This window comes from Hirsutella rhossiliensis, assembly GCF_020360975.1.
Source record: "Hirsutella rhossiliensis strain HR02 chromosome Unknown scaffold00005, whole genome shotgun sequence".
Taxonomy (NCBI): Eukaryota; Fungi; Ascomycota; class Sordariomycetes; order Hypocreales; family Ophiocordycipitaceae; genus Hirsutella; species Hirsutella rhossiliensis.
Genome location: NW_025408671.1, coordinates 5,045,268 through 5,068,590, shown reverse-complemented (window position 1 = coordinate 5,068,590; position 23,323 = coordinate 5,045,268). Strand labels below are relative to the sequence as shown.

General features: G+C 52.5%; 9 protein-coding genes across 9 annotated transcripts; 3 read left to right on the top strand and 6 right to left on the bottom strand.

Moving 5' to 3' along the window:
- Nucleotides 1-756: 756 nt before the first annotated feature.
- HRG_06067 (uncharacterized protein) lies at nucleotides 757-2,039 on the bottom strand (the record flags this gene model as incomplete). The annotated part of the gene is made up of 2 exons (XM_044864538.1): nucleotides 757-1,916; nucleotides 1,991-2,039. 2 exons carry the CDS (start codon nucleotides 2,037-2,039, stop codon nucleotides 757-759), a joined length of 1,209 nt encoding a protein of 402 aa, XP_044721070.1.
- A 1,465-nt stretch (nucleotides 2,040-3,504) lies between these two features.
- Nucleotides 3,505-6,211, bottom strand: HRG_06066 (uncharacterized protein; the record flags this gene model as incomplete). Its single annotated transcript, XM_044864537.1, has 2 exons — nucleotides 3,505-5,808; nucleotides 5,861-6,211. The coding sequence occupies 2 exons, from the start codon at nucleotides 6,209-6,211 to the stop codon at nucleotides 3,505-3,507; spliced, it is 2,655 nt and encodes an 884-aa protein (XP_044721069.1).
- A 527-nt stretch (nucleotides 6,212-6,738) lies between these two features.
- On the top strand, nucleotides 6,739-7,404 carry HRG_06065 (RNA recognition motif; the record flags this gene model as incomplete). The annotated part of the gene is made up of 3 exons (XM_044864536.1): nucleotides 6,739-6,804; nucleotides 6,864-6,964; nucleotides 7,035-7,404. 3 exons carry the CDS (start codon nucleotides 6,739-6,741, stop codon nucleotides 7,402-7,404), a joined length of 537 nt encoding a protein of 178 aa, XP_044721068.1.
- A 359-nt stretch (nucleotides 7,405-7,763) lies between these two features.
- On the bottom strand, nucleotides 7,764-8,181 carry HRG_06064 (mitochondrial ribosomal protein; the record flags this gene model as incomplete). The annotated part of the gene is made up of 2 exons (XM_044864535.1): nucleotides 7,764-7,816; nucleotides 7,902-8,181. 2 exons carry the CDS (start codon nucleotides 8,179-8,181, stop codon nucleotides 7,764-7,766), a joined length of 333 nt encoding a protein of 110 aa, XP_044721067.1.
- Nucleotides 8,182-8,626: 445 nt separating this feature from the next.
- HRG_06063 (trafficking protein particle complex subunit 2) lies at nucleotides 8,627-9,261 on the top strand (the record flags this gene model as incomplete). Its single annotated transcript, XM_044864534.1, has 2 exons — nucleotides 8,627-8,811; nucleotides 8,949-9,261. 2 exons carry the CDS (start codon nucleotides 8,627-8,629, stop codon nucleotides 9,259-9,261), a joined length of 498 nt encoding a protein of 165 aa, XP_044721066.1.
- A 374-nt stretch (nucleotides 9,262-9,635) lies between these two features.
- Nucleotides 9,636-10,135, bottom strand: HRG_06062 (centromere kinetochore component CENP-T histone fold domain-containing protein; the record flags this gene model as incomplete). The annotated part of the gene is made up of 3 exons (XM_044864533.1): nucleotides 9,636-9,799; nucleotides 9,866-10,003; nucleotides 10,126-10,135. 3 exons carry the CDS (start codon nucleotides 10,133-10,135, stop codon nucleotides 9,636-9,638), a joined length of 312 nt encoding a protein of 103 aa, XP_044721065.1.
- A 1,086-nt stretch (nucleotides 10,136-11,221) lies between these two features.
- Nucleotides 11,222-13,756, bottom strand: HRG_06061 (tetratricopeptide repeat domain-containing protein; the record flags this gene model as incomplete). Its single annotated transcript, XM_044864532.1, has 2 exons — nucleotides 11,222-11,293; nucleotides 11,360-13,756. 2 exons carry the CDS (start codon nucleotides 13,754-13,756, stop codon nucleotides 11,222-11,224), a joined length of 2,469 nt encoding a protein of 822 aa, XP_044721064.1.
- Nucleotides 13,757-14,768: 1,012 nt separating this feature from the next.
- Nucleotides 14,769-15,251, top strand: HRG_06060 (uncharacterized protein; the record flags this gene model as incomplete). Its single annotated transcript, XM_044864531.1, has 1 exon — nucleotides 14,769-15,251. The coding sequence occupies one exon, from the start codon at nucleotides 14,769-14,771 to the stop codon at nucleotides 15,249-15,251; it is 483 nt and encodes a 160-aa protein (XP_044721063.1).
- Nucleotides 15,252-15,332: 81 nt separating this feature from the next.
- HRG_06059 (uncharacterized protein) lies at nucleotides 15,333-16,033 on the bottom strand (the record flags this gene model as incomplete). Its single annotated transcript, XM_044864530.1, has 2 exons — nucleotides 15,333-15,841; nucleotides 15,907-16,033. 2 exons carry the CDS (start codon nucleotides 16,031-16,033, stop codon nucleotides 15,333-15,335), a joined length of 636 nt encoding a protein of 211 aa, XP_044721062.1.
- Nucleotides 16,034-23,323: the final 7,290 nt, after the last annotated feature.

The window sequence follows — 23,323 nt, the reverse complement described above, 5'->3', positions numbered from 1 at the left end:
AGTTCATTGAACAAGAGAATGTGCGAAAACAATCAAAAACACATACAGCAGTCAACAGAATCTCGTTTGCAAACAAGTCAAGAAAAAAATGAAGAGCGAGAGAAAGCAGCTCACACCACGATGCCTCTCCCCTGTGCCCCCCCCCTTTTCGCATCCCCTGCTGCGTAACAACGCGACCAACCACCACACGCTCACACATACACAATGCACATGTACATCTGCACATGTGCATTGCAGACACGCAGCCGACGGCGTGGCAAACACGCTCTCGCGCCCAGGATCCAGGCTGCCGTTCCCCGAAGCCGCCTCCCGCTCCCCTGCTGCCGTCCTCCCCAAGCCGCCTCCGGGGCACAGCTTCCATGCCGCGAGGTCGTGTGCGTGTCCGGGTGGATGTGTTGTATATGTCCAAGTGCTCAGTATGATGCAGACGAGGCGAGTCGAGCAGGTCACAGCAGACACCAGGGCCTTACGTGTGGTGGAGTTATCGCTTGGGAGTAGAAGCACAGATGAGAAGCGACGAGTTTCACGCTGGCACGACCAATCATTCGAATAGAGACAGATACCTACATGTGCATTGATATAGCAAGCAGCCCCTTTCTCTGCGTGTCAAGGCGCCCCCCCTCCGGCCTCGCTCGACGCACACCCCCTTTTCCTGTCGTGACACGACGATGCTCGATATCCCACTCCAGCCCGCACCGGTACAACGCTGCCAACGCCGGCACCCGGGGCTAGCTAGCCGGGGCCACCCAGCAGCCCTCAGTCATCGCAGTAGACGACGTCGTGCTCGTCGCCGCGGACGTCGACAAAGACGTGCACCACTCGCGGCGCCGGCCCGACGCTCGCCACCACCATGGCCAGGCAGTCGTCGGCGCCCGCCAGGACAAACACCTGGCCGTCGACGCGCACCCTGCGCACCGCGACCTCGCAGCCCCCGGGCCGGGCCCCCGCCGGGAAGTGGCGCGGCGACGCGTTGCCGAACTCGCCCGCCCGCCGCGCCAGCAGCGTGCGCACCTTGCGCTGCACCGCCGTCACGCTGAGGTCGCACTCGTCGGCAAACGTGGCCTGCCCGTGGCCCGCCCAGTCGACCGTCAGGATGATGCTCATGTGTACCGGCGGGCTCATGGGCGGCGTCATGGTCATGGGCATTAGGTGGTGCGTCACGGGCCGCGCGCCGGGTCCCTTTAACAGGGGCGGCGGCGGCGGCAAATGCCCCGGAATCTTGGTATTGTTGGCGCCTCTGCCGGTGTCGCCCATGTTCCCCGTGCCTGGAAACCTTCCGGTAGGCCATCCCGGAGGCGGTCTGACGCCCAGGGGACCTGGAGGCGGTTGCGGGCCGGCCTTGTTGGCCCGGACCGGAGGTGGCGGCAGGCCCGTGTTCCATGGCCGGTGTGCGGCGCCATGTTCCACAGCCAAGTCGAAACCGGGCAGCTTCTTGGACCGCGCCTTAACCTTGTCCTGCTTCCGGCCCGACGACTTCTTAGGAGCCTCGATGACTTCCTCTCCTTCTTCCTCCTCTCCAGCCGAGGACGAAGAGTCAGAGCCCGAAGCCGACGCCGAGCTCGCCGTCAGCGTCGACATCGACGACGCGAGGCTCTTCTCCGAAGCCGACCCCTCCGTCGACACATCCCGCAGCCCCGACCGGCGACCGGGGCATCTCTTCCTGCCGCGCCGCCGCCCGGGCGTCCCCCTGGCGTCGAAGCCGTTGGCGGTCACGTACCGGTCCACGGCCTGCGCCGACTTGCGGTGCAGCTCCTCAAAGGCCTCGTGCAGCGTCGGCGCCGCCCCGCTGAGCACGGCGGTGCGCTTCCCGGCATCGTCGGTGCGCAGCACGTGGACCTGCCACCTGGTGCCCACGGCGTCGAGCTGCGACACGACGTCGACATCGATGTCGCCGCCCAGAAACGTCTGGCAGTTGCCTGTTGTTCTTGATGAGCACCCCGCGACCAAGTGGCGGTTGGAAAGGAAAGACGGGGAGGGTCTGGTTGCCTACTCTGTATGAGAGCCTGATATATGATGCCGGCCGGGCTCGAAAAGGCCATCGTGGTCGGTGCAGCGGGCGTGGTCGGGGCGGGACGATACGAAAGCGTCATGGGCGGCACGGTGGACGGGCCTGAGGAAGCGAGTCTCTGTGATGGCTCGTCTCCAGAGCACAGGGCACGCGCCTGTGCCTTATTTATAGATGGCCCATCGTCGGTACTGCGTCGCCACGCAGCTCGCAGGCAGCCATTCCTCCGGTGAGGGGAGTAGATGGAAAAGGGGGGAGGGTGGGGGAGACGTTGAGCAACACTCGCTTGCCCCCCCGGCGTGTCTTTCAACGTCCTCCGCCTCCTCCCACTTGCTGTCCCACCTATTCGTTCACGGTCTCGTCCGACGACGCGAGCAGGGACAAAAAGCAAACACCCCGGCCACTTCCCGATGGCCGGACGCAGCAGCAACGCCATGCACCCTGCTGTCCGTCCCCCAGTATATCACCAGTCACAGGCGGGCCAGAGGGCCTCTGCCTCCGGTTCGAGCCCTGCCCTGCCGCCGCATGTAGGCAGCCAGCTGTACATGGGCGTGGGCCTGTGCGATATGACGGAGCTGGTTTGCGTCGTGCTCTGGTCCGGCCCTACGGGAGCCGGTCGCTCGCACACGCTGCGCCTGCAAGCCACCTGCACAACCTTTTTGATTCACCGCACGACGAGGCCAACGCAGACGTGAATCCAGGCGCTAGCCGTCGTGGTCTGCGTGCGAAGGACGGCCACTGGCCCAGCGAGCTCGATGCAGCGCCGTCTGTGCGCCTCCGCACATCGCCCTGGCTGCTCATCAGCCCCCCCCCCTTTCTTCCTTTGGGCTTGTTCGTTCACGGCCTCAGCCCTGAGATTCACGCACCGGCTCCAGAGCCATAGCAAATGGCTGTGTCTCATGTATCGGCCGTGCAGCACGGTGAAGACAAAATAGCAATCATGCTTGTCTTGCTTTCGCTCTCAACCGGCCCGTGTTCGTGGTGCCATCGTATCGACCAAATAGGCCGCAGCAGCCTCATTTTGCAAGAGCCGATTGGTCGCCACGAGGCCAAGTCCCTGGCGACAGCCTCATTTTCCGCTCGCCTTTCTCCACCTCCGCAACCCTTTCCTGCTCCTCCGATTTGACGCCCCGCCCTGGGGCCGTTGCGGGTCACAGATCTCAGTCTCTGTCGGCAGCGACAAGTGCGCCATCCAGCTGCCGATCCCAGCACGACCTCATCCAACGGCACTTTGCCCGTGAAAGAGAGGGGGCAACCAGGAGCCTTTTCCCGCTTCATTCCCACCTCACTGGACAAGAGAGCGTGGTGCGTCGCGTCAAAAGGGGGGGAGGGGAAGGGGATACGAGGCAGAAAGACACAAACAGATGGAAGAGAGAGACAGAGGAAACTGGTCACTTTGCTTCTGGCTCATCTCTTCCCATAGACATCCTCCCGAAAGGCCGGCCCCCCACACATCCCCGTCATCTAATGTCAGCAAGTTGCATCGTCCGTCTTTAATCTCACACGTCGGCCTGTAGCCGCTCCAGCCGCGAGGTCAGCGCTTCGACCAGGGCCGTCTCCCTCGACAAGAGTCCTTGCACTTGCTGGAGCTTGCTCCGCCGGATATCCTGCGGAATCCTGATTTCCCCTGGCTTGGCCGCTTCGACATTGCCCGGCTTACTCAACGACCCCGCCTCGTCCAGCAGTTCGGTCTGCAGACTCGTCACTTCCTCCAGCCGCTTCCACGGTTGCTTGGCCTGCTGCCGAGCCCCAATCGCCTCGCCGCCCGCCTCGCCGCCCAAACTGGCATCCAGTATCCTGACTTCCTCCACAAACGCGCGTTCCTTGGTGCTCAGGTCCCTCGTCGTGGCTCGGCCCACGAGCTTTCGCAAGCTGTCCACCCGTTGCGCCAGCTTGTCCTGGCGAGTCTTGGCCTCGGAGATTCTTCGATCGTACGTCGCATTGTCCGTCTCGTGGTCGGGCCGGTGGGCTCCGCTAATCGTGTCCACCTTGCCCTTGACCTCGTTGGCCTTGCGAATCTGTTGCCGCAGCTCCGCCTGAAGCAGCTCGCATCGCCGAAACAGCTCGGCTGCCGCCATTCCAAGTCTAAAGGTCTCGTCGCTAAGGACCTTGTGGGCGTCCGTGAAGATCTGGAGCGTGAGCGGGCTCAGTTTCACTTCCTGGTTGACAACTGTCTTGTGACGAGACGTCCGCAGACGTTCGAGCAGTGTCGGCAGCGCTGAGCCTTGGTCAAAGGCATGCGGCGGGTTGAACACGGGGCGAGGCTCGTAAAATTCCAGCGGAGCCATGCTGGCCTCGCCGTCCAGAGGCGAGCTTTCTTGGCGTAGCGGCTCCGTCTCAATGTCCGGAGTCTCAAACGTCAAGGCCACCGGCTCGTAGGGCGTCGCAGAGAGCAAAAAGTAGCCCAGGTCGGGGTCGCGGATGGCCACGCAGGCAGCCAGGGGCACGGCGACGTCGGCTGTCGGCTGGGCGTAAATCCTGTCCCTACCGGATTGCGAGTTGACCAACAGTCCGATTCTAAAGTCTGTGCCTGCCTCGTGGTCACCGAGCAGCTCTCCCTCGAGGCGAAAGATCCACGACGTGAGAGAGATGAATGTGATGGCGGCATGGTGCGTGACGAAGAAGTTGTATCGAGACGTGACGTCGGTGCTAAACAGCGGCCAGCTCTCCTCGCTGACCTCGACGGGGCTCATGGTATCGATGGCTTGGAAGGCGAGGAGACTGGGCTCCGGCAGCACCGGGGTCCGACCCGGCCTCGACTTGCTCTTGGGCGGCAGCCACTGCGCTTGAACGCCGTCAAGATCCAGATATATTCGGACCTGACCGCTCGTGGAAAGCAGGCAGACGACGCCAAGCGACGACCCTTCTTGGTCGCCCTCTTCCAGATCGAGCTCCTCCTCCTCTCCCATCATGAGATCATCCGTCTCGGTTCTCTTGCCAATAACCAGGATGTCGGTAATCATCGTGTCCAGGTCATCGCCCGAGTCGGGATCTGAAATGAGATCAAAAGGGCCCTGGAGTCGTGGAATCACGCCAGGCCTCGACGGCCGTGTGTAAACCTCCAACAGAGGCTCGCCAGGAAGCCCCTCGATGACCTGAGGCTCCTGCGAGTCCAACTCGCCCATCCACTGTAGTTGTTGCTGTGCCAAGAGCTTTTCGTTTTCGTCGACGCTGGGGTCATCCTCGATGCTGGCGACCGTGGTCACAATGGAGACGGACAAGGACGGGATCAAGGTCGGCGGCGGTGCCCAGCGCTGCGGCAGTAAAGGGCACAGGGCATACAGGTCCCCTTCTCTCATAGCGATCCAGAGGGTCATGGGATTCCACCCCCCTGACCCTCTCGTCGCGAAGCTGGCCGCGGCCACCTCCATCTCAAACGAGTCCGGGGAAAAGGCCTTGTTGGTGGCCGCGTGGGACGCGGTGAAGTCTTGGTCCAACGTCATGCCGTCGGCCAGCTTCTTTAGATCGACCGAAGTCGAGGGCGAGTCGTAGGACCACCGATCGCTGGCAGACAGCTCCCACACGCGGACTATTGCGTCTGCCGTGACGGTGACGATGCAGGAGCCATTGACTCCCAGCGGATGCCACAGGGCGGACACAATGGGTGATCGAGACGTGACGTGAGTGGTGGGCCCAAGCGTGAAGATTTTTGGGCGCATCGGCCCCGTGTCCTCGCTCGTCAGGTGCGACGAGTCTGGAAGGACGCAGATGTGGATGGTGTGTGCCGTGAGGATGGCGAGATGCTGTGAGCTGGGCGAGATGATGAGCTGGCGGATGTCATCTGCCACGGGAGTCTTGAGCGTCTGCAAACCAAGTCAGCACCTCTGCCGGGTCAACGAGGGCAGCCCGGCTCACCCGAAACCCGGCGGCGTGTTCCGTCTTTCCAAAGCTCTCTATCGACTGTATCGAATCCTCTCTCTTGATGCTGCGAATGCCGGAGCCAGACCTCCCGCGCGACTGCTTGGCCGCCCAGTCATCTCTCATGTAGACCAAGTCGGCCCATCGAATCTCCTTGCCGACGGCAGCAAAGACTTCGGTGCCTCGCCGGGCAATGGTCCTCCGGGGCCCCGCAGCGGGCTTCTTCTTGGAGGAGTAGGATGGCGACAGGGCGCGCGATCGAATCGCCTCGGCCAAGGGCTCGAACAGCTGGTGGCCGGGGGCGTTGCCCGACAGCCAAGCTGCCGAGTAGTGCTTGACCTTGGGCATCGCGCAGCTGTGCTTGCGAGTCGGTGATGATGGTCCTCGTCCAGCTTCTCGTGACGTGGCGAGGGCGAGATGCGGCTGCAGGATCCAGCAGCGAGCGTGTGTTGAGGGCGATTGTGAAGAGAGAAAGTTGTGAGGATGAAGCTAACAAGGTTGCAAGGTTGAGCATGGGTCTGTACCTTGCGCTGCACGTGGAGAATGTACTGTACCCAAGGCACCATCGTACCGCTGAGTGTTTGCGTGGGCCGCTGTCTCGGAGGCTGTAGAGGTACAACTGCCGATCGCTGAGCAGGTACCCCTATCGCCTTACCTTACGTCTCCACTAAATAAAGAAGCTCGCAGCATCTCTGCCACACCTCCAACATTCACTCATCGCGCGTGCGAAAGAGGCTCCATCGCACCGCTCACGAGCCCCAATCGGCCTCTTCCCGCCGTCCGTCTTCGGCTCGCAACCCACGAGCAGCTTCCTCCTCTCCCGTCAACCCATCAGTCGACCTGTCGGGCACGTGAGGATCCCGTTGCTTCTCACCATGCGCCCGGGCACGAGGAGCACAGTCGACCGGCTCGACAGGCCGAGCGCATACTACCAAAGCAGGGTACGCCCTTCCCCAGATTCGGGCATCGCGATGCGATTCACTGGCTCACCCGTCTGCAGAACAAGCGGAGACGCGACCGCGACGACGACGCCATCGAGGAAAAGCCAGAGCCCGCCGTTGACCCCCTCGCAGACGCGACGACCCTCTACGTTGGCAACCTGTTTGTGCCCTTGTTACGCCCTGCGCCGTGTCCAGCCTTCCAGACTAACGTCTTTACCCTTCCGACGCAGTTCATTCTACACGACCGAAGAGCAAGTCTACGAGCTCTTCTCCAAGTGCGGCGAGATCAAGCGCCTCGTCATGGGCCTCGACCGCTTCCAAAAGACGCCCTGCGGCTTCTGCTTCGTCGAGTACTACACCCACCAGGACGCCCTCGACTGCATGAAGTACATTGGCGGCACCAAGCTCGACGAGCGTATCGTCCGTACCGACCTCGACCCCGGCTTTGAGGAGGGCCGCCAGTACGGCCGCGGCAAGTCGGGCGGCCAGGTGCGCGACGAGTATCGCGAGGACTTCGACGAGGGGCGCGGCGGCGTGGGCAGGGCGATACAGACCGAGAGGTTGAGGGACTACGACGACGAGGGGCGATACCTGCGCTAATCTTATTCAGTCTCTGGGGTTGAGTGGCCAGAGTTTGATGGATACCCAGAAAAGGGACAACAGGTACAGACTTTGTCCTTGCATCAATAAGTGAAGCTTTTGAGATATTGGTGATATAGAAGTCGAGCTGGCCATGCCGTCATCAGAGCGGCTTTTCCCTGGCCTCGGTATTCCCAAAGCCGTTCGGTATCTTCCTCGTCGGATCCGTGGATCCCTCCAGGGTGTTGTTCTATGTATACACGAGACTGTCGTATCTGTACGAACCTGTCTCCGCAGAGCATTGTTCCCCACGCGCAATCGCCATGGCATCCGAGTGTGCTGTTGCTGCTGCCGCCGCCGCCGTCCCACAGTGTGCCGCCTCAGTAACCGGGCGGGTTGAGTCTCTGCGAAACCCTCGTCCACTTGGGCAGTTCTGCAAGATCCAGGTTAGCCTTTCCAGCCCGAGCCTCAGGAGGCGGAGGAGAAGTGGTGGTAAAGGAAAGCTGGGCTGAACCCACTGTGAATGCCCTTGCGATACCTCTTGGCCTTGCGGTCAAAAATGGTGTACTTATCGCGCGGCAGCATCTCGGCCTCTGTCGGCATCTCGGCCTTCCACCGCTCCAGCGCCTCGAGCGTCTGCCCTTGCCTGGCCAGCGCGGCGTCGACGGTCGCGACCACGTCGTCGACGGCCCGCAGCCGCAGCCGGTGCCGTCTCTTCTGGAACTTGGACAGGCGCCAGGGAATCTTCCACAGCAGGCCGCCCGACAGGGGGTTGGTGATGCGGAAGGGGCCAAACATGGCGTTTGTGACGGTTGAGGGGGCCAAAGGCGCCCAGAGGGAGACGGCTGGTCTCGTCGGGGCGTTTGGCGCGGCGTCGGGAGGAGGATGCTTTGCTGGGGGCAGTGGCCTGGGGATTGATATCGAGGCTGGAAAATGCGCTGCAGCAGATGGTGGAACGGAATATTACAACGTCCGGTCAGTACCCGTACATACTGTAGAGTGAGTGGTGGGGTAGGCTGGGTAGCACTTGCATCCACTATCCCCGTTACGCTACAGACCAGAAGCCACCGTCTCGCCGCCTCAAGAGCCTCCTCTCCTGCGCCTGTCTCTCTCCAATCGGGGGTTTTGCACGACGACCCCTCTGCCGTCACAAATGCCTACCTCGGTCCAGCAGTAAGAGGCAGAGAGGTGCGCGCGCGGCATCGACGGGCCAGCACCAGCAGCGGTAGCAGCAGCAGCAGCAATGAGCTACTACTTCGCCATCGTCGGCGCCCAGGACAACCCGCTCTTCGAGTACGAGTTCGGCACCTCGAAGCAGGGCGGCGATGGCCAGTCGCGCTTCTCGGACCAGCTGCGCCATCTCAACCAATTCATCCTGCACTCGAGCCTCGATATTGCCGAGGAGGTTCAATGGGGCCACGGCCAAATGTGAGCCTTTCCCTCCCTGCTCCATTCTCCCCTCTCTTCGAAGGAAGGCCAAGGAGGGGCGGAAAGAGAGAAAACAAGGGAGATGAAATTTAGAGACGCTGACGAGCAGCCCGGGCCGAGGCGATGCGGAGACGCAGGTATCTCAAGTGCATCGACAAGTTCTTCAACAACTACATCTCGTGCTTCGTCACCGGCGCAAACGTAAAGTTCCTGCTGCTGCACCAGCCCTCGGCCCCATCCTCCACGGGCCCCTCGTCGTCGCGCTCCTCGACGGCCATCGGCGCCAACCCCACCAGTCCGGCCACCGAGGAGGCCATAAAGATGTTCTTTGCCGAGGTGTACGAGAACTGGGTCAAGGCCGTCATGAGCCCCTTTTACAAGGCGAACTCCGAGGTTCGCAGTCCCGTCTTCCGCGCCCGCGTCGCCGCCGCCGGCCGCAAGTATCTGTGAAGCGAGGGGGGGGGGGCTGGGAGGCGGATGCACGGTACCACACGAATACCCAGGCTTGAATTATCGGTAGAGACGCGTTTTCTAGGCCGGGGGTCACAATCATGGCCCCCTTCTCGGCACAACTGGCGACCAGGCAGACATTGCCCGTGCGAGTCGAGAGGCTGCGCGTTACGAGACACGTAGCAGAAGGTGGATGAATGAATCTTGCAGTGGTTTTCATTCAGTAATAGCGGATAAAAAATCGTCTCCCACGACGCGTCCGAACTTCATGTCCCGTTCCCCCCCAACGCCATAAATAAAATAGGTTCGTGTACAAAACCGTGCCATGCTATCACACATACACAGAGCGGCCAGCTACCCGCGTAGCAGACGCTCTAACCACCAAAACCGTAGAGGGTGCGGCCCTGGCGCTTCAGCGCGTAGACGACATCGAGCGAGGTGACCGTCTTGCGCTTGGCGTGCTCCGTGTAGGTGACGGCGTCGCGGATGACGCCCTCGAGGAAGCTCTTGAGAACACCGCGCGTCTCCTCGTAGATCACTGGAAGCGGACGGGGTTAGACGAGGACTGCGTGATGAGGGAACGGCTGGAAGCATGGCTACTCACTGGCAGAGATTCGCTTGACACCGCCACGGCGAGCCAGACGGCGGATAGCGGGCTTGGTGATGCCCTGAATGTTGTCTCGTAGAATCTTGCGGTGACGCTTGGCACCGCCCTTGCCGAGGCCCTTGCCGCCCTTGCCACCTGAAGCGGGCAAATGTCAGCAGCCATCATTACCAGGCCAGACTCGAGGCCGAGAGCGTCGGCCACGCATCGCGACCGACACCACCACGGCACACGAGAGAGAAAATAAAAAAGTCACTTACGTCCAGTCATGATGATGGGAGTAAAGAGGTATTGAAGGTGAGGTAGAGTCGCGTCGTTATCGCGTGTGACGTCTGCTGCAGACCAAGAACGTGTATGGGAACTGGGCGGAAAGAAGAGAGAGAGAGAGAGATGCGGGGGATGTCAGGGGGGGGGGGACGCGAGGTAGAGGGGGGGGGCCTGGAATAAATACGCGGCCGCAATCAGTAGCGGTTAACGCAGGGCGCGTGCATCAGTAACACGTTGCCTTTGTTAGCTCGGTACTCCGTACTTATTGTGTGGAAAATAAATGTCAATAAAAGGGTGGCTTCGATTTTTAGGGTTTTTGCGCTATGCCTGCTTCGGGTAGCCAAGGGGGCGTGTGGGCATTAAACTGGCAGGCACGCAAGTTCAATGCTTCAGGTGCCCTGTACTCCCCAGAGGAACGAAGTATCGGGATGTATCTTTTCAACTGCCTCTCTATGAGAGAGACACGTGCTGTATACGGAGCACAATAGAGCTGTAACCAACTCTTGTCTCAAGGGGAGAAAGGGCAGCTTTCGAATCGGCACTCACCTTCGTGTGACTCGCTTACACGCTCTGATCGTCTGCTCCCAGGCCAGATTTAACGATTGTTAACTGCCACCTCGCCACGGCATCGTCTATCATGTCTGTGCCTGCCTTGCTCCCTCCGTGCTGAACCCCGGCGAGTGACTCGGGTAAGCTTGTCAACCCATAATGGAATAACCTCACCCGGGCTAGGAGACGCGGAGGAATGCACGCGCCGTAACTTCAAGCCCATCCACTGCTCGCAGGCTCTTGATGCGCATGCTGCGGCTCGTGCCTGCCAACTACTGATACACCAAAGCCGGTACCTTCCTGTCCAGCGGCCCTCTTCGGTTCGTTTTCTTGAGCTACCCTCGCCTGAAAAAAGCCAACGCCGACGCCATGCATCAAGCCCGTCGTCTTCTCACGCTGCCAAAATCCTAAGCCTGTCCGCGCCGTCCCTTTCCATCCGTCCCCTTGGCCCGCCGCCTCTCTTCCATCTTAATTAATGCACGGTGCCATCGTCGCCAACGTCCAAAGAGCATAGCAAGCAACCATCCATCAATCGTGACCTCATGCCATCATCGAGTCGTCCATCGGTACGTCCTCGAAACTCTCGATCGCTTCTTTAATCTTGGGCGCAGCCTGCGGGCGAGCCAAGTTAGTCCCATTTCGCATCATCCAGAACGGGCACGGCTTGTTCCTTCTTACCTTTGGATCCAGAGACAGAGCAATCGTAAAATGCCGCACCGATAGCTGCTTCTCGTTGGTGTTCTTGTAGAGCGTGCCGAGCAAAAAGTGCACCGTCGCTTCTTCGGGGGCCAAGTCCTTCAAGATCATCAACTCCCTCTGCGCGGCCTCGACCTGCCCCACCGTTAGCAGGGCCCGGGCCTTCTTGTACCGGGTCTGAGCCGCCCGCGGCGCAAGGTCGGCCGCCCTGGTGTAGGCGTTGAGCGCCTGCACCATCTGCTTTTGCTTCTCCAGCGCCGTGCCCATGCAGCAGATGAGCACCGCATTGTTCGGGTTGATGATTTGCGCCGCGTAAAAGTGGTCGTACGCCTTGTCGTACGCCCCGAGTCGCTCTTGGACCCTGCCGATGCCGTAGTAGGCATTGTAGTGCCGCCGGTCGGCTGCAATGGCCTGCCGGTACGCCGTGAGCGCCTTTTCATATTCTTCGTTGCTGACGTGCTCGTGTCCCTGCAAGGTGAAGGCGTACGCAAACTTGGGATCCAACTGCGTGGCGCGCTTGAAGCACTTGAGCGCCTGCTCCGGGTCTCGGGCCAGCGACCACGCATTGCCCAGGGCACACCATGCCTGCGGCGAGTGCCACGCCGACTCGACGAGCTCGTGCGCCAAGAACGACAGGTCCGTCTCTCGCTTGAGGTGCCACAGGATGGTCGAGTACACCTCCATGTCTTGCAGCCGGGATGGCGCCTGCACACGCATTCTCCTAAAGAACTTTTCCGCCTCCGCGTACGAAGCCTGCTCGTAATGGGCGCGGCCCATCTGGGCCAGCACCCACGGCGTGCCTTGGTGAGCGGACGGCAGTGCGCTCAGCGCCTGCAGGGCTTCCTGGCACTGGAACCGCGAGAGCAAGTAGTATCCGCCGCCGAGCTTCTTGACGAGATCGAGGATCCACCTAAGCGCCTCCTCCATCTTGGCCGCGTCCGGCTCTGGCAGCCTCGATGCCGCGGGCTGCGGCGCCTCCTTGGTCCTCAGCAACTGCCCGTGATCGGCGTCACCGGGGTCTTCGAGGGGCTTCCGGTTGCCGCTGACTACCCTGCCAACACTGGAGCCGCTGGAACCCGGTCGAACGATGCGTGAGACCGGGGGCCTAGCCTTCTTCAGCTCGCGCCCGGCAGAGGCTCCAATCGTTGACGCTCCGGCGTTGGCCCTGGTCGAGGGCTTGAACATGTTCAGCCTGGCGCTGCGCCGCGTCGCCGGCTCCTCCGAGTTCGCCGACCGAGGCACCGGGTGTCCAGACAAGGTCCGTTTCCTATCGGCGGTGTTCAACGCCCCCGAGCGGAAGCCGGCCATCGGCGCGTTGGGCGCGTCAGACATGAGGTCTGGAGGCTGTTCTTGGCCCCTCTCCTGTGGCCTGACGTTCCTCTTTGCCCCTAGCCTGTAGTTCATCCGCGGCGGTGCCTCTATGCCATGGTCAATGGGCTGTCCGTTGCGTGCTCTTCGGGGCGGGGCTTGCGGGGGATCGTGTGATGGGTATCCCGAGCGCGAGGCGGTTGGATCTGTTAGCGGCGTCCCCGTGGGAGTATCCATCGCATCCACAGAAGGCTGGCTGTTGGTCGAGGCGGCGAGCCTTAGCCTGGCGCTCTGAATCTTGGACATGAAGTCATCACCGGGCTCAGTAAACATGTCGACGACCGGGCTTGACATGTCAGCATGGGGGAAGCTTCCATTGAACGGGTCAATGCCCAGTTCCGTCGTGACACTACGCGCGGCAGGTCGTCTCGACAGTGGATCCAGAGGGTTTGCCGAGATATTTTCGCGACCGTCGGCAAGGGCCGAGCCAGGCTCAAGCTCGAAGCTTTGTGTCAGGACCTCATTGGATCTGAAAATGTTTGGCACGCGGACATTGATGCCCATGTCGCAGAGAGCGGTAAACGCATCCCAGATGAAGGGATTCTTCTTGAGGGCCTCCTCGAAGCAGCTGACGGCCTTTTTCTTGTCTCCGTAAGCACGATGCAGCTTGCCGAGGAGGCAGAGCACGGTGGGAATGTCAGGGTTCGCGGCTCGAGTCGTGGGCGAGTGCTTGCCAATGCTGCATTTCTGGGACCACAGACCCCTCGACTTCTCGAGTGCCACGATGCCGTCCTTGTAACGTTCCAAGGCCATGCATGCCTGCGCGAATACCCAAGCACAGCCCAGGTGAATGCCACGATATCCTATGGGCTTGGCCACGTCGTACGCGGAGCGGAAATCGCCGACTCGGAGATGACATAGGGCATAGAGATGAAGCGCGTCGCTCGACTTGGGCTCCTGGGCCGTCAGCCGTTCGGCGAAGAACAGGGCATTGTCGCACGAGGCATTGTCGAGGTGATAGTGTATGACCTGTCGGAGGAGGCCCCCAACAGCTATCGGGTTAGGTGCCATGCTGGGCGGGAGCGCTTGTTCCGAGCTGAAGGATGGAGGCCCTTTAGCTCAGCGGCGGTGCCATGGGAGCCAAAGAGGCGGACGGGATATATTGCTCAGAGACTTGAAGAATATCCCAAGCTTGTTGCCGTGCAGAGGCTGGCCGACGGTGACTGACGTTGAAGCACTCGAGGCGACGTGAACCCCGTGATTCGAGTCTCGGAGCAAACCACACGGACAGGCCGTATCAATTCGAAGAAGATGCCTCTCGTGCAAAAGGCAGAGCGAAGCAAGGCCGCAGTGAGAGGAGGGCGAACTTTGTCAATGCAGGCGTAGACAGGGACGGCGGTGGATCCCTGCGTGGACGCTTGCGGCGACAAAAACGCAGCAAGGGAGAGAAGACCGCTCACGGGAAGAGCCGCCGCATCGCCTGCGGCGTGTGTGCAAGCAGCGCTCGTCTGTTGCGGCGAGCCGGCGGCTGCTGCAGCTGCAAAAAGAGGGAGGGTTGCGAGCGGGAGCGCGAGACGGACGATGATGGTTCCCAGAGGGCACGGGAATGACGAAGAAGCGTGACGGCCAGTGGGCAGAGTAGAGGTGAAGGGGGGCAGGCCCAGGTTGGCCGGGAGGCGCGCAGTTGTCTGGCAGTTACTACTAGTGCCAGAGCCCGCCTGATTGGACGGGAGCGCGCCGTTAGGCTCTGTTGCCAGTGGTTCAGTGCCCGGCAACAGGCCAGCGAAAACAGTGGCCAGCCGCTAGAAATTTGGGGAATCGGGCTGGTTCAGCGGCAACCCACTGCGGCTGGGGCCCCATCCGTCCCGTCCGCTAAAGTACCCGTACCTAAACTAAAGTACCTACCTACCTCGGGGTCGCTGAATCAGCATCATCCCAACTCGACGGCTCGCTCACCTCGGCTTCCACCTAATTAATACCAGCCTCCCCTTTGTTCGTCCTCAAGACACTCACACCTTGCTACATCCGCCTACCTGAGAAACCCTGCCGCTGGCTTGCCCCGACTCGAGCAGAGCCACACATCATGGCGCAAAAGGCCAAGAAGGACCTGGCCAAGCACAACACGGCCGCCCTCAACGGCCTGCACCTCACCTCGCTCGCCGCCAACTGCATCTTCCTGCTCTTCCACTTCCTCCTCCGCCGCCGCTCCTTGCTCGCCTACGCCATTCTTTCGATCCCCTCATTCATCTGCGAGTACGTGCTCGAGGTCTCGGGCCGCCCCAAGTACGATGTCGCCACAAAGGCGCTCAAGAGCGCCGGGGAAGACATGGGCGCGCGAGGCTTGACCGAGTACATGTTCGACATCATCTGGGTCACCTGGACGTGTGCCGCCCTGGTCATGTTTGTCGGTAACTGGGGCTGGATCCTGTGGGCTGTGATTCCCGCCTACGGCGCCTATCTCGGCTCGGGCCTGTTGGGCATGGGCAGGCAGAAGATGGCCGAGATGCGGGGGGGTGGCCAGAACACTGCACCTCAGGGCAACCGCCGTTCGAGGAGAGCCGCGTAAAGCACTTTTATCCAGGGGAGCTCTCGCCACTGTCTATCCTGACATTCCGTCCAAAGGCCGTCCGTCTTTTTGCCCGCCGCACTATTCGATTCGTCCGCGCCGTTCTCCAGTCCAGCGCTCCAGAGTGTCGTCGCCGACATCGCGCACCAGGATGTGAAAGTGCTCGAGCGATCGGACGCTTTGCAGAGCAACCCAGTTCTTGAACCACAGGACCTGCTTCCCCCCGCCCGGCCCGAGCGCATCAACAAAGTACATCTTGACGAAGTTCTGTACAAGGGCTCTGCTCTCCGGCGTCATGTCGCCCGTCTCGGGATCCGTCGGTATAGGCGTCCGCGACCACACGACAATATGCGTTATTTCAGGGTCCAGCCCGTACGGCCAGTCGTTGAGGAGGACCTTGTAGTCTGCCGGGCTCGCAAAGGGAACCTGGGATGAAGGGGTGAAAGGGGGCTGACCCCAGGATTGGGGCAGGCGGTTGGCGAGGATGTACTGGGACATGGAGCCGTACTGCGCCTTGATGTCGGCTGTCCACTTTATGTATCGGCGGAGATCAGAGGGCTTGCGTTTGAGAACAGACAGGTTGTTGGTCTCTGCGCGCCCGGGGTGAAGGATGAGCTGGCGGCGTGAATAGAGGACGCACAGCTTGGGGCCTCACCTATGATCTGCTCCAGGTCTGTCCAGCCGTGTTTCTTGAACTCGTCGTCTGTCTGCGACAGAACCCATTTGTCTACATTGGTCAGGGGAAACGGCGCTTCCTCGGGGTGCGCCACGTTGTCGCCCATGATGCTGTCGTCTCGGCCCTCGTCGCAGTCTTTGATCAAGCACAGAGGCAAGAATATGTCCACGGTTTGCCGCCTTGAAAAATGGCGCTCGTCAACGGCGTCGAGGTCATTGTCTGGCCGACGGCGGTAGTCGGGCTCATTCGTCTTATATACGTGGCCGTGGGCGCTACTGGAGGACGCTGGTACGGAGGTATCTCGACATCAGCACCGGCTCGCCGCAAAGGACGTTACTGCTAATCAGAGTGCCCCTAGATAGGAGCATCTTTTTTTATATTATTACTCGCATGCAGCCTCTAGGGCCATGGCGAGGCTAATAGGGGCCTAGGCCCCTATTAGTAGTCCTAGCTAGCTATAGAGCCTAGGGGCTTATAACTAATTAGGGAAGGGGTAGCTATAAAGGTAAAGATAAAGGAAAGGTTATTCTAGTTCCTCCCGCGCGGTGTTTCCCCCCCCTAAGGGCCCTAGGGCCCCTAGGTTACTCCTTTTCGAGCTACTTAGCTATTCCTATCTCTATTTTAGCTAAGAAGGTTAAAAGGGCTTCCCTTTATTCCTTAGAGCTATAGAGAAAAGGTAGGCTAAGGGCCTCCTTTTATTTTTTAAAGGCTTAATAAAGGAATTTTCTTTCCCTCTTATAGTTCGGGTACCTTAAGATAAGGTGCCTAGCTATATACCTTCCTTAGCTATAGCGGTAGTTATCTTAGTCTACCTTATTAATCCTTTTTAAGAAGGAAAATAAAAAGCTAGCCTTAAAAAGGAGCTAGTAAAAGGCTAAAAGGGTCGGCCTAGGCCTCTTTATAAGGTCCTTTTCTAAGCTAAAGGCTAAGTAAAGGGTCTTTTAAATAAATATATAGTACTTACTTAGGCCCTTAGCTTTAAGGCTTTTAGCTACCTTAAAAGCTTAGAAGCCTTTTTAATAGTCCTTAATAGCTTACTAAACCTTTCTTTATAAGTAGCTAATAAAGACTAAAAGGGTCCCTTAAGTAAGGGCCCTTAAGCTTTTCTTAGTTAGCTAGTTAGCTAGCTTATTATTAAAGATCCTTAGGTAGCTAAGGTACTAGTATAGCTATATATTATAAAAGGCTTCTAAGCTAGTTAAGAGCCCTTTAATATATATAGCTAGGTCTAAGAAGCTTATAACCTTCTTTATAGTAGCTTAGCTATCTATAAAGATATAAGGCCTTTATAAAAGGGTTAAGGGGGCTAGGTCTTAAGGGCTAAGGCTTCTTAGCTAGGTCTTCTAAGACTCTTAGTATTATAAATAGCTTTATATTAGCTACTTTAATTAAGGGCCCTAGGTTCTTATAGTACGCCTTAATAAGCTTATTTTCTAAGCTTATTTTATAAAAGGAGTAAGTATTAGTTTTTATAAGAGACCCCTTAAGGTATCGCAAAGACTATTACGCTATATAGGTAAAAGTAAAACGCGCTTTAATAGGTACGCTATAATTAATATATATAACTAATAACTACGTTTTTCCGATATAGGGTACCCCTTAAAGCTATTAGTATAAAAGGCTAAGGGCTATAGCTTAAAGTCTTTTAAGCTAGCTAGGCTAGCTAAGAGGTATTAATACTATTTCTTAGCTAAGAGCTTAAGGGCCTTTATTATTATAATAAAGGCCTTAAGCTTTAAGGCTTATAAGGGCTCCTAGCTAGCTTTCTTTCTTTTTAAGTTATAATTAAGCCTTATAATAGCTACTAAGCTTTTAAGAAAGTAAAAGAGCTATATATAAAGCTTAATATTATAAGAGCTTTTACCTTATATAGGCCTAAACTAAGGTCTAAGCTAAGTCTATATATAAGCGGCCTTTACGCTTATATAAGCTAAGCCTATACTTCTCTTTCTTCCCCCCCTTATAGATTATTAACCTTCTTTTAATATACTATACCTAAGCCTATACCTTTACTTACTCTATAATAGTATAGTCTACCCTTTATTTTATCCTCCTTATATCCCTATAAATAAAATAGCTATTTTTAGCTACCTTTAAAACTAATATTTAATTACTTAGTTTAGTTAAACCGCCCGCGCTAATATATATATATATAAAATATCTATACTCCTATAGTTATAAAATTAAAGCAAACGTAATACTTAGTTCGCTTAAGTAATTAAGAGCTTCTTATAATAGTAAGGCTTTATACGACTAAAAGTAGTACTACTATACCTTAATAAGTTCGATAGCTCTTTTATAAAGCTCGAGCTATAGCTACTTTATATAAAAGTAAAACTCTATATTAATAGCGCTATAATAAGGGATATTTATACTTAATTTAACTATCTTTACGCGAGCCTATCTCTATACCTATAAAAGTATCTTTTACTATTTATATATATTAGTATAAATAAACTAGCTAACCTCCTTATAAAGCTTTATACTAATTATAGTAAACTTAATATAGCTAAGTTAGTAAGCTAAGAGCTTATAACGCTTTATTAAAAGTAAAATAAAGTAAGTAATTCTAGCTTACTTTATATAGTTTAAAGAGGTCCTATATTAAGTAGATATATATAGCTAGCTTAATATAGTAAAGTATAATTACCTTATTATAAGCTTAAATATAGATTGGTATACTTATATAAGTAAAAGGTCTATACTACTAAATATATATACCGATCTTATTTACCTCCTTTATAAGCTTAGTAGTAATAAGTTTCTTTTTTTATCCTCTTTTATAATATAAGAAAAGGATAATACTAGTAATACTATAGATATCTTTATCTTTACCTTAAGGACTAAGGATAGAAAGAGGTAGTAATAGGAAGGTTATTATATAGGCTATAATAGTAAATCTTATTAGTTTTTAAAGTACCTATACTAAGAGGCGCGGGTAAATATACTTTAAGTAGTAAAGGGGTATATACGCTAAGATAGAAAAGAGGTTAGGTTTAATAATAGTAACTTTAGTAATAAGTAATCTTAGTAATACCTTTATAGGCTTTATTAGTATTCCCTTATATATAGTAATAGCTATTATATAGATAGAATATATACTTATAGCAATTAAAAGGGCGGCTAAGATATAAGAAGGCTATTAATATAATATAAATATAGTAAAAGGGAGTGCCTATATAGCCCTATATAGGAGGGAGCGAAGCTTTATATATTAAAGTACTATCCTTTATATTAAAGTAATACTATTTATATAAAGATATATTGCTATTTATATAAAGGCCCTATTTTTAAGATATATACTAATACTAGCCCACCCTACCTATTTATACTACGCCTATATAATAGGTAGCGGTACTACTTAAATACCTACGCCCCCGCTTACTTATATATATATATATATAAGAAGTAATAAAGGCTATATAATATATACCTCTTAATTCGCTTAAATAATATATTTCTAGGCCTTAAGCTTAAAGTTATAATAATCGGCCCGTTAATTAATCTAGCTCCTCCTCTAGCCCTTATAGCTATATAGGCGGCGGCGGCGGCGGCGCCTTAATTATATCCTACTTAATAATCCCTCTAACGCTTAATAAAGCTAGCTGCCCTAATAAAGCTAGCGGCGCGCTCCTCTTACCGTATCCTCCTCTTAATCCCTTTCCCCTTATATTTCCTCGTATAGTTAATCCTTATTATAACGCTATAAGAGATCGCGGACTATAGCTAAGTTTATTAATTTTATTATACCCTTAGCGCCTTTAAATACTTACGTTAAGCCGCCTTAAGCTAGCTTAACTTAAATTAAGTAGCTATTATAATACTATTACTATTATCGCCGCCGCCGCTACTACTACCGCCGCTAGTTATAATACTATTCCTATAAGGGAACTATAAAAGTCTTTAACTATTATAGGTTATAAGCTTAATCTATAGCCTAAGCTATATAGTTATATATAGAGGGCTAGATCCTATATATATATATATATATAGGCTAGCTATATATAAAAGAGCGCTATATAGCTTATTAATATTATCTTATAAATAGTACCTATATATATACCTTTACTTACTTTATAATAGTATAAGCTATTAACTAATAGATCTAATAAATATCTCCTTAAAAAGGGTACCGCTTCCTTAAAGGAGCACCCTATTACCCCTTAAGCGGATAGGAAGTATTATAGCTATCCTAGAAGTAATTAAAGGTATAATAGCTAGTAAGAAGAATAAGGTTCTCGCTATATTAAAGGAGCCGTCTATAAGACTAGTATTAACCCCTATAACCTTTATAACGCCGGTTATAGCGGCGGTACTACTAACGTAAAAGCCGCTTCTTTAACCGACTTAGGACGGTAAGCCTAAGTCCTTTTACTTCTTCCTTAGCTAGCTATAGATAAAGTTTATAATAAATAAGAAATAAGGCTTAAATAGCTATTATAATATAGCGTAGTATTTATTCCTTTATATACTACGAGAGCCCTAAATATAGCGGATCTCTAGATTCTAAGATAAGGGCGGCCCTAAGGGTAGACGTAACTAATAAGACTTCTTTTAATACCTTATATATACGTTTAGTAATATATAAGAGTAAGAGAAAGTATAAGATAGGCTATAGACCCTTAAGTAAAAGGATAGGTAGACCTTTAATAAATTCCTTTTTAACTTTAAGGAGACGCTCTTATAAATAGTAGGAACTATAGTATATAAAGATAGCGCGAAGCTTATATAGTTATAGAACTTAATTACGCTAGCCCTATAAGAGCTACTTATCTTTATAATTATACCTATTAACTACGGCGAGTATATAAGCTAGTTAATAAAAGTAGTATAAGGCTATAAGTAAACGCTATATTTCTAAAAGCTCTATAAGTATATATTATATAATAGTAATAGGAATACCGCCCCTTTATAAAATAAATAGCCGGCTATTAATACTAATAAGGATACTTTAATATCGGCTACTTACTTAAACTAAGCTAAACGCGGTAGGAAGATACTATTAACCGCCCCTTATACCGCCCTATACTTTAATTAGTAGGTAAAGTAAGTAATAAGCGAGGAGATTAAGAAAAGGAAAGCTAACGGCCGCTACTTATATTATAGCGCGTTTATATACTTTATATTAAAATGCCCCTTCCTTTTAGCTAAGCGGCCTATAATAGTATAGGTAGCGAAGATAGAACCGCTTCTTACCTTAGATAATAAAGAGGACTCCGCTCTCTTAAGTATAAAGGAAAAAGAGTAGCTTTAAAGTAAAGATTAGCCCTAGAGCCTTAACCGCTAGTACTAGTAAAGGAAAAAAAGGAATTATCTACCTATATAAAAAAGGAGCTTACTTTAATATAGGTTATAGTTAATAACTCTTTACTTATCGCTGCCCTTATAGATAAGGGCTATTAGTACTATACTATAGTTAATAAAGCGCTTATATAAGAGATATAAGTACTAGTAAAAAGGATCGCTTTAAGGTAAGTAAAGGGCGCCTTAAGCGCGATAAAAGGTATAGAGATTAAGGATATTATATAGCTAGCTATAAAGGTTAATAGGTACTATAAACTTATCGTAGCCTATATAATCCCTTAGCTAGAGTTTATAAGTACTAGTAAAAAGGATCGCTTTAAGGTAAGTAAAGGGCGCCTTAAGCGTAATAAAAGGTATAGAGATTAAGGGTATTATATAGCTAGCTATAAAGGTTAATAGGTACTATAAACTTATCGTAGCCTATATAATCCCTTAGCTAGAGTTTCCCTTAATTCTTAGGAAACCTTAGTTATTATATATAAAGTTATACTTAATTCTATATTAAAAGAAGCTATAGTTTAGGCCTATATAATAGTAAGTCCGCTATAATAATAGTCTTATAAGCGTAGGACTAAGTATATAAGCGTTATACTTAGCCTAAGAAGTCCTTACCTTTATCTTTATAATAACTATATAATAAGTAAAGTAAGAGGAAAGCTAGGTAGCGGCTAATATAGCAGTCTATATAGTTAGCTTAGCTAATATTAATAAGGCCTTTTAGATAAAGAAGCTAAAGTCGCCTTTTAAACTATAGTAGTAGATTTTAAAGCGCTTCTATAACCTTCTACCGCTATTTAAGTCCTAAGAAGCGGATAAGCTTAACCTATATAAGCTAAGGGTAGACTATAAGGTTATACTCTATACTAATAAGAAGGGGTAGGAGCTACCTATACCGTTTAGGCCGCTTTATAGTATATTATATATAGAGCTATTAGTACTAAAGAAGACGCTAAGGGACCTCTTAAATAAGGGTTTTATTTAAGTAAGTAGCTTTAAAGTAAAGGCACTAGTCCTATTTATATATAAGCTAGGAAGCGGGATATAGTTCTATTATAATTATAGGGCCTTAAACGTAATTATAAGGCTAGACCGCTACCCTTTACCCTTAATCTTAAATACGCTCTATAACCTTTTAAAGGTAAAGTAGTTTATAAAGCTAGATATAAAGTAAGCGTTTTATAAGGTATAGATCGTAGAGGGAGATAAGTAAAAGATAGCGTTCTATATACGCTATAGCTTATTTAAGTAGCTTATAACGCCCTTTAGCTTTTTTAAAGCACTTACTACCTTTTAGTATTATATTAATAATATACTTTATACCCTTATAGTATAGTAGTTATATACCTAAGAAGCTTATTAGCTATAACGCTAAAGTCGGTTTAAATCTAGCTAAGGGCACGATTAATTTTTAGTTAGACTAGTAAACTACGCTAACCTACTTATTAATTAGCTAATTAGCGCTTTTAGAAGCGCTTATAAATATACTAGTAGTCTAGCCCCGCTATAAGTAGGCCGGCCCGGACCTCGCCTACCTAGACCTAGCGACGAATTCGTTAGGACCTCCCCTTAACCCCGGTCCGGGCCCCCTAACCGGGAAAATAAAAACCTAGGGCCGATACTAGTAACTTAATAAGTATAGCGCGAAGCCGGTACGATAACCTAACTACCGGCCCGGCTAAAGGCCGGCATTAATAAAAAATAGCCCGCTAAGCCTTATAGTAGAAAAATAAAGTAGAGCCTAGAAGATATTATTATAGGATAAGGTTAGAGATAATTATATAATTAACTATTAACTAAAAAAAACGCTCGTACTACCGATTAACGCTATATACCCCGCGTATATAAAGGAGTTACTTTCTAAGGTTACTTTATAGCGGGGCTAATATAATTCCGACTAACTATAATAATACCTAAGATAGCTGGCGTAAGATTCCTACGTATTATAACCGCGACCTAGTATAAGGGCAGACTAGCTACGAAAGAGAGGAGGGTTTTCCTTTAGGCAGTTTAGTTTTTCCCTCCTATTTAACGTCGAAGTTCTAGATACCTCTAGATAGGTTACTAGTATAATCTTAATATAATAATATACTTT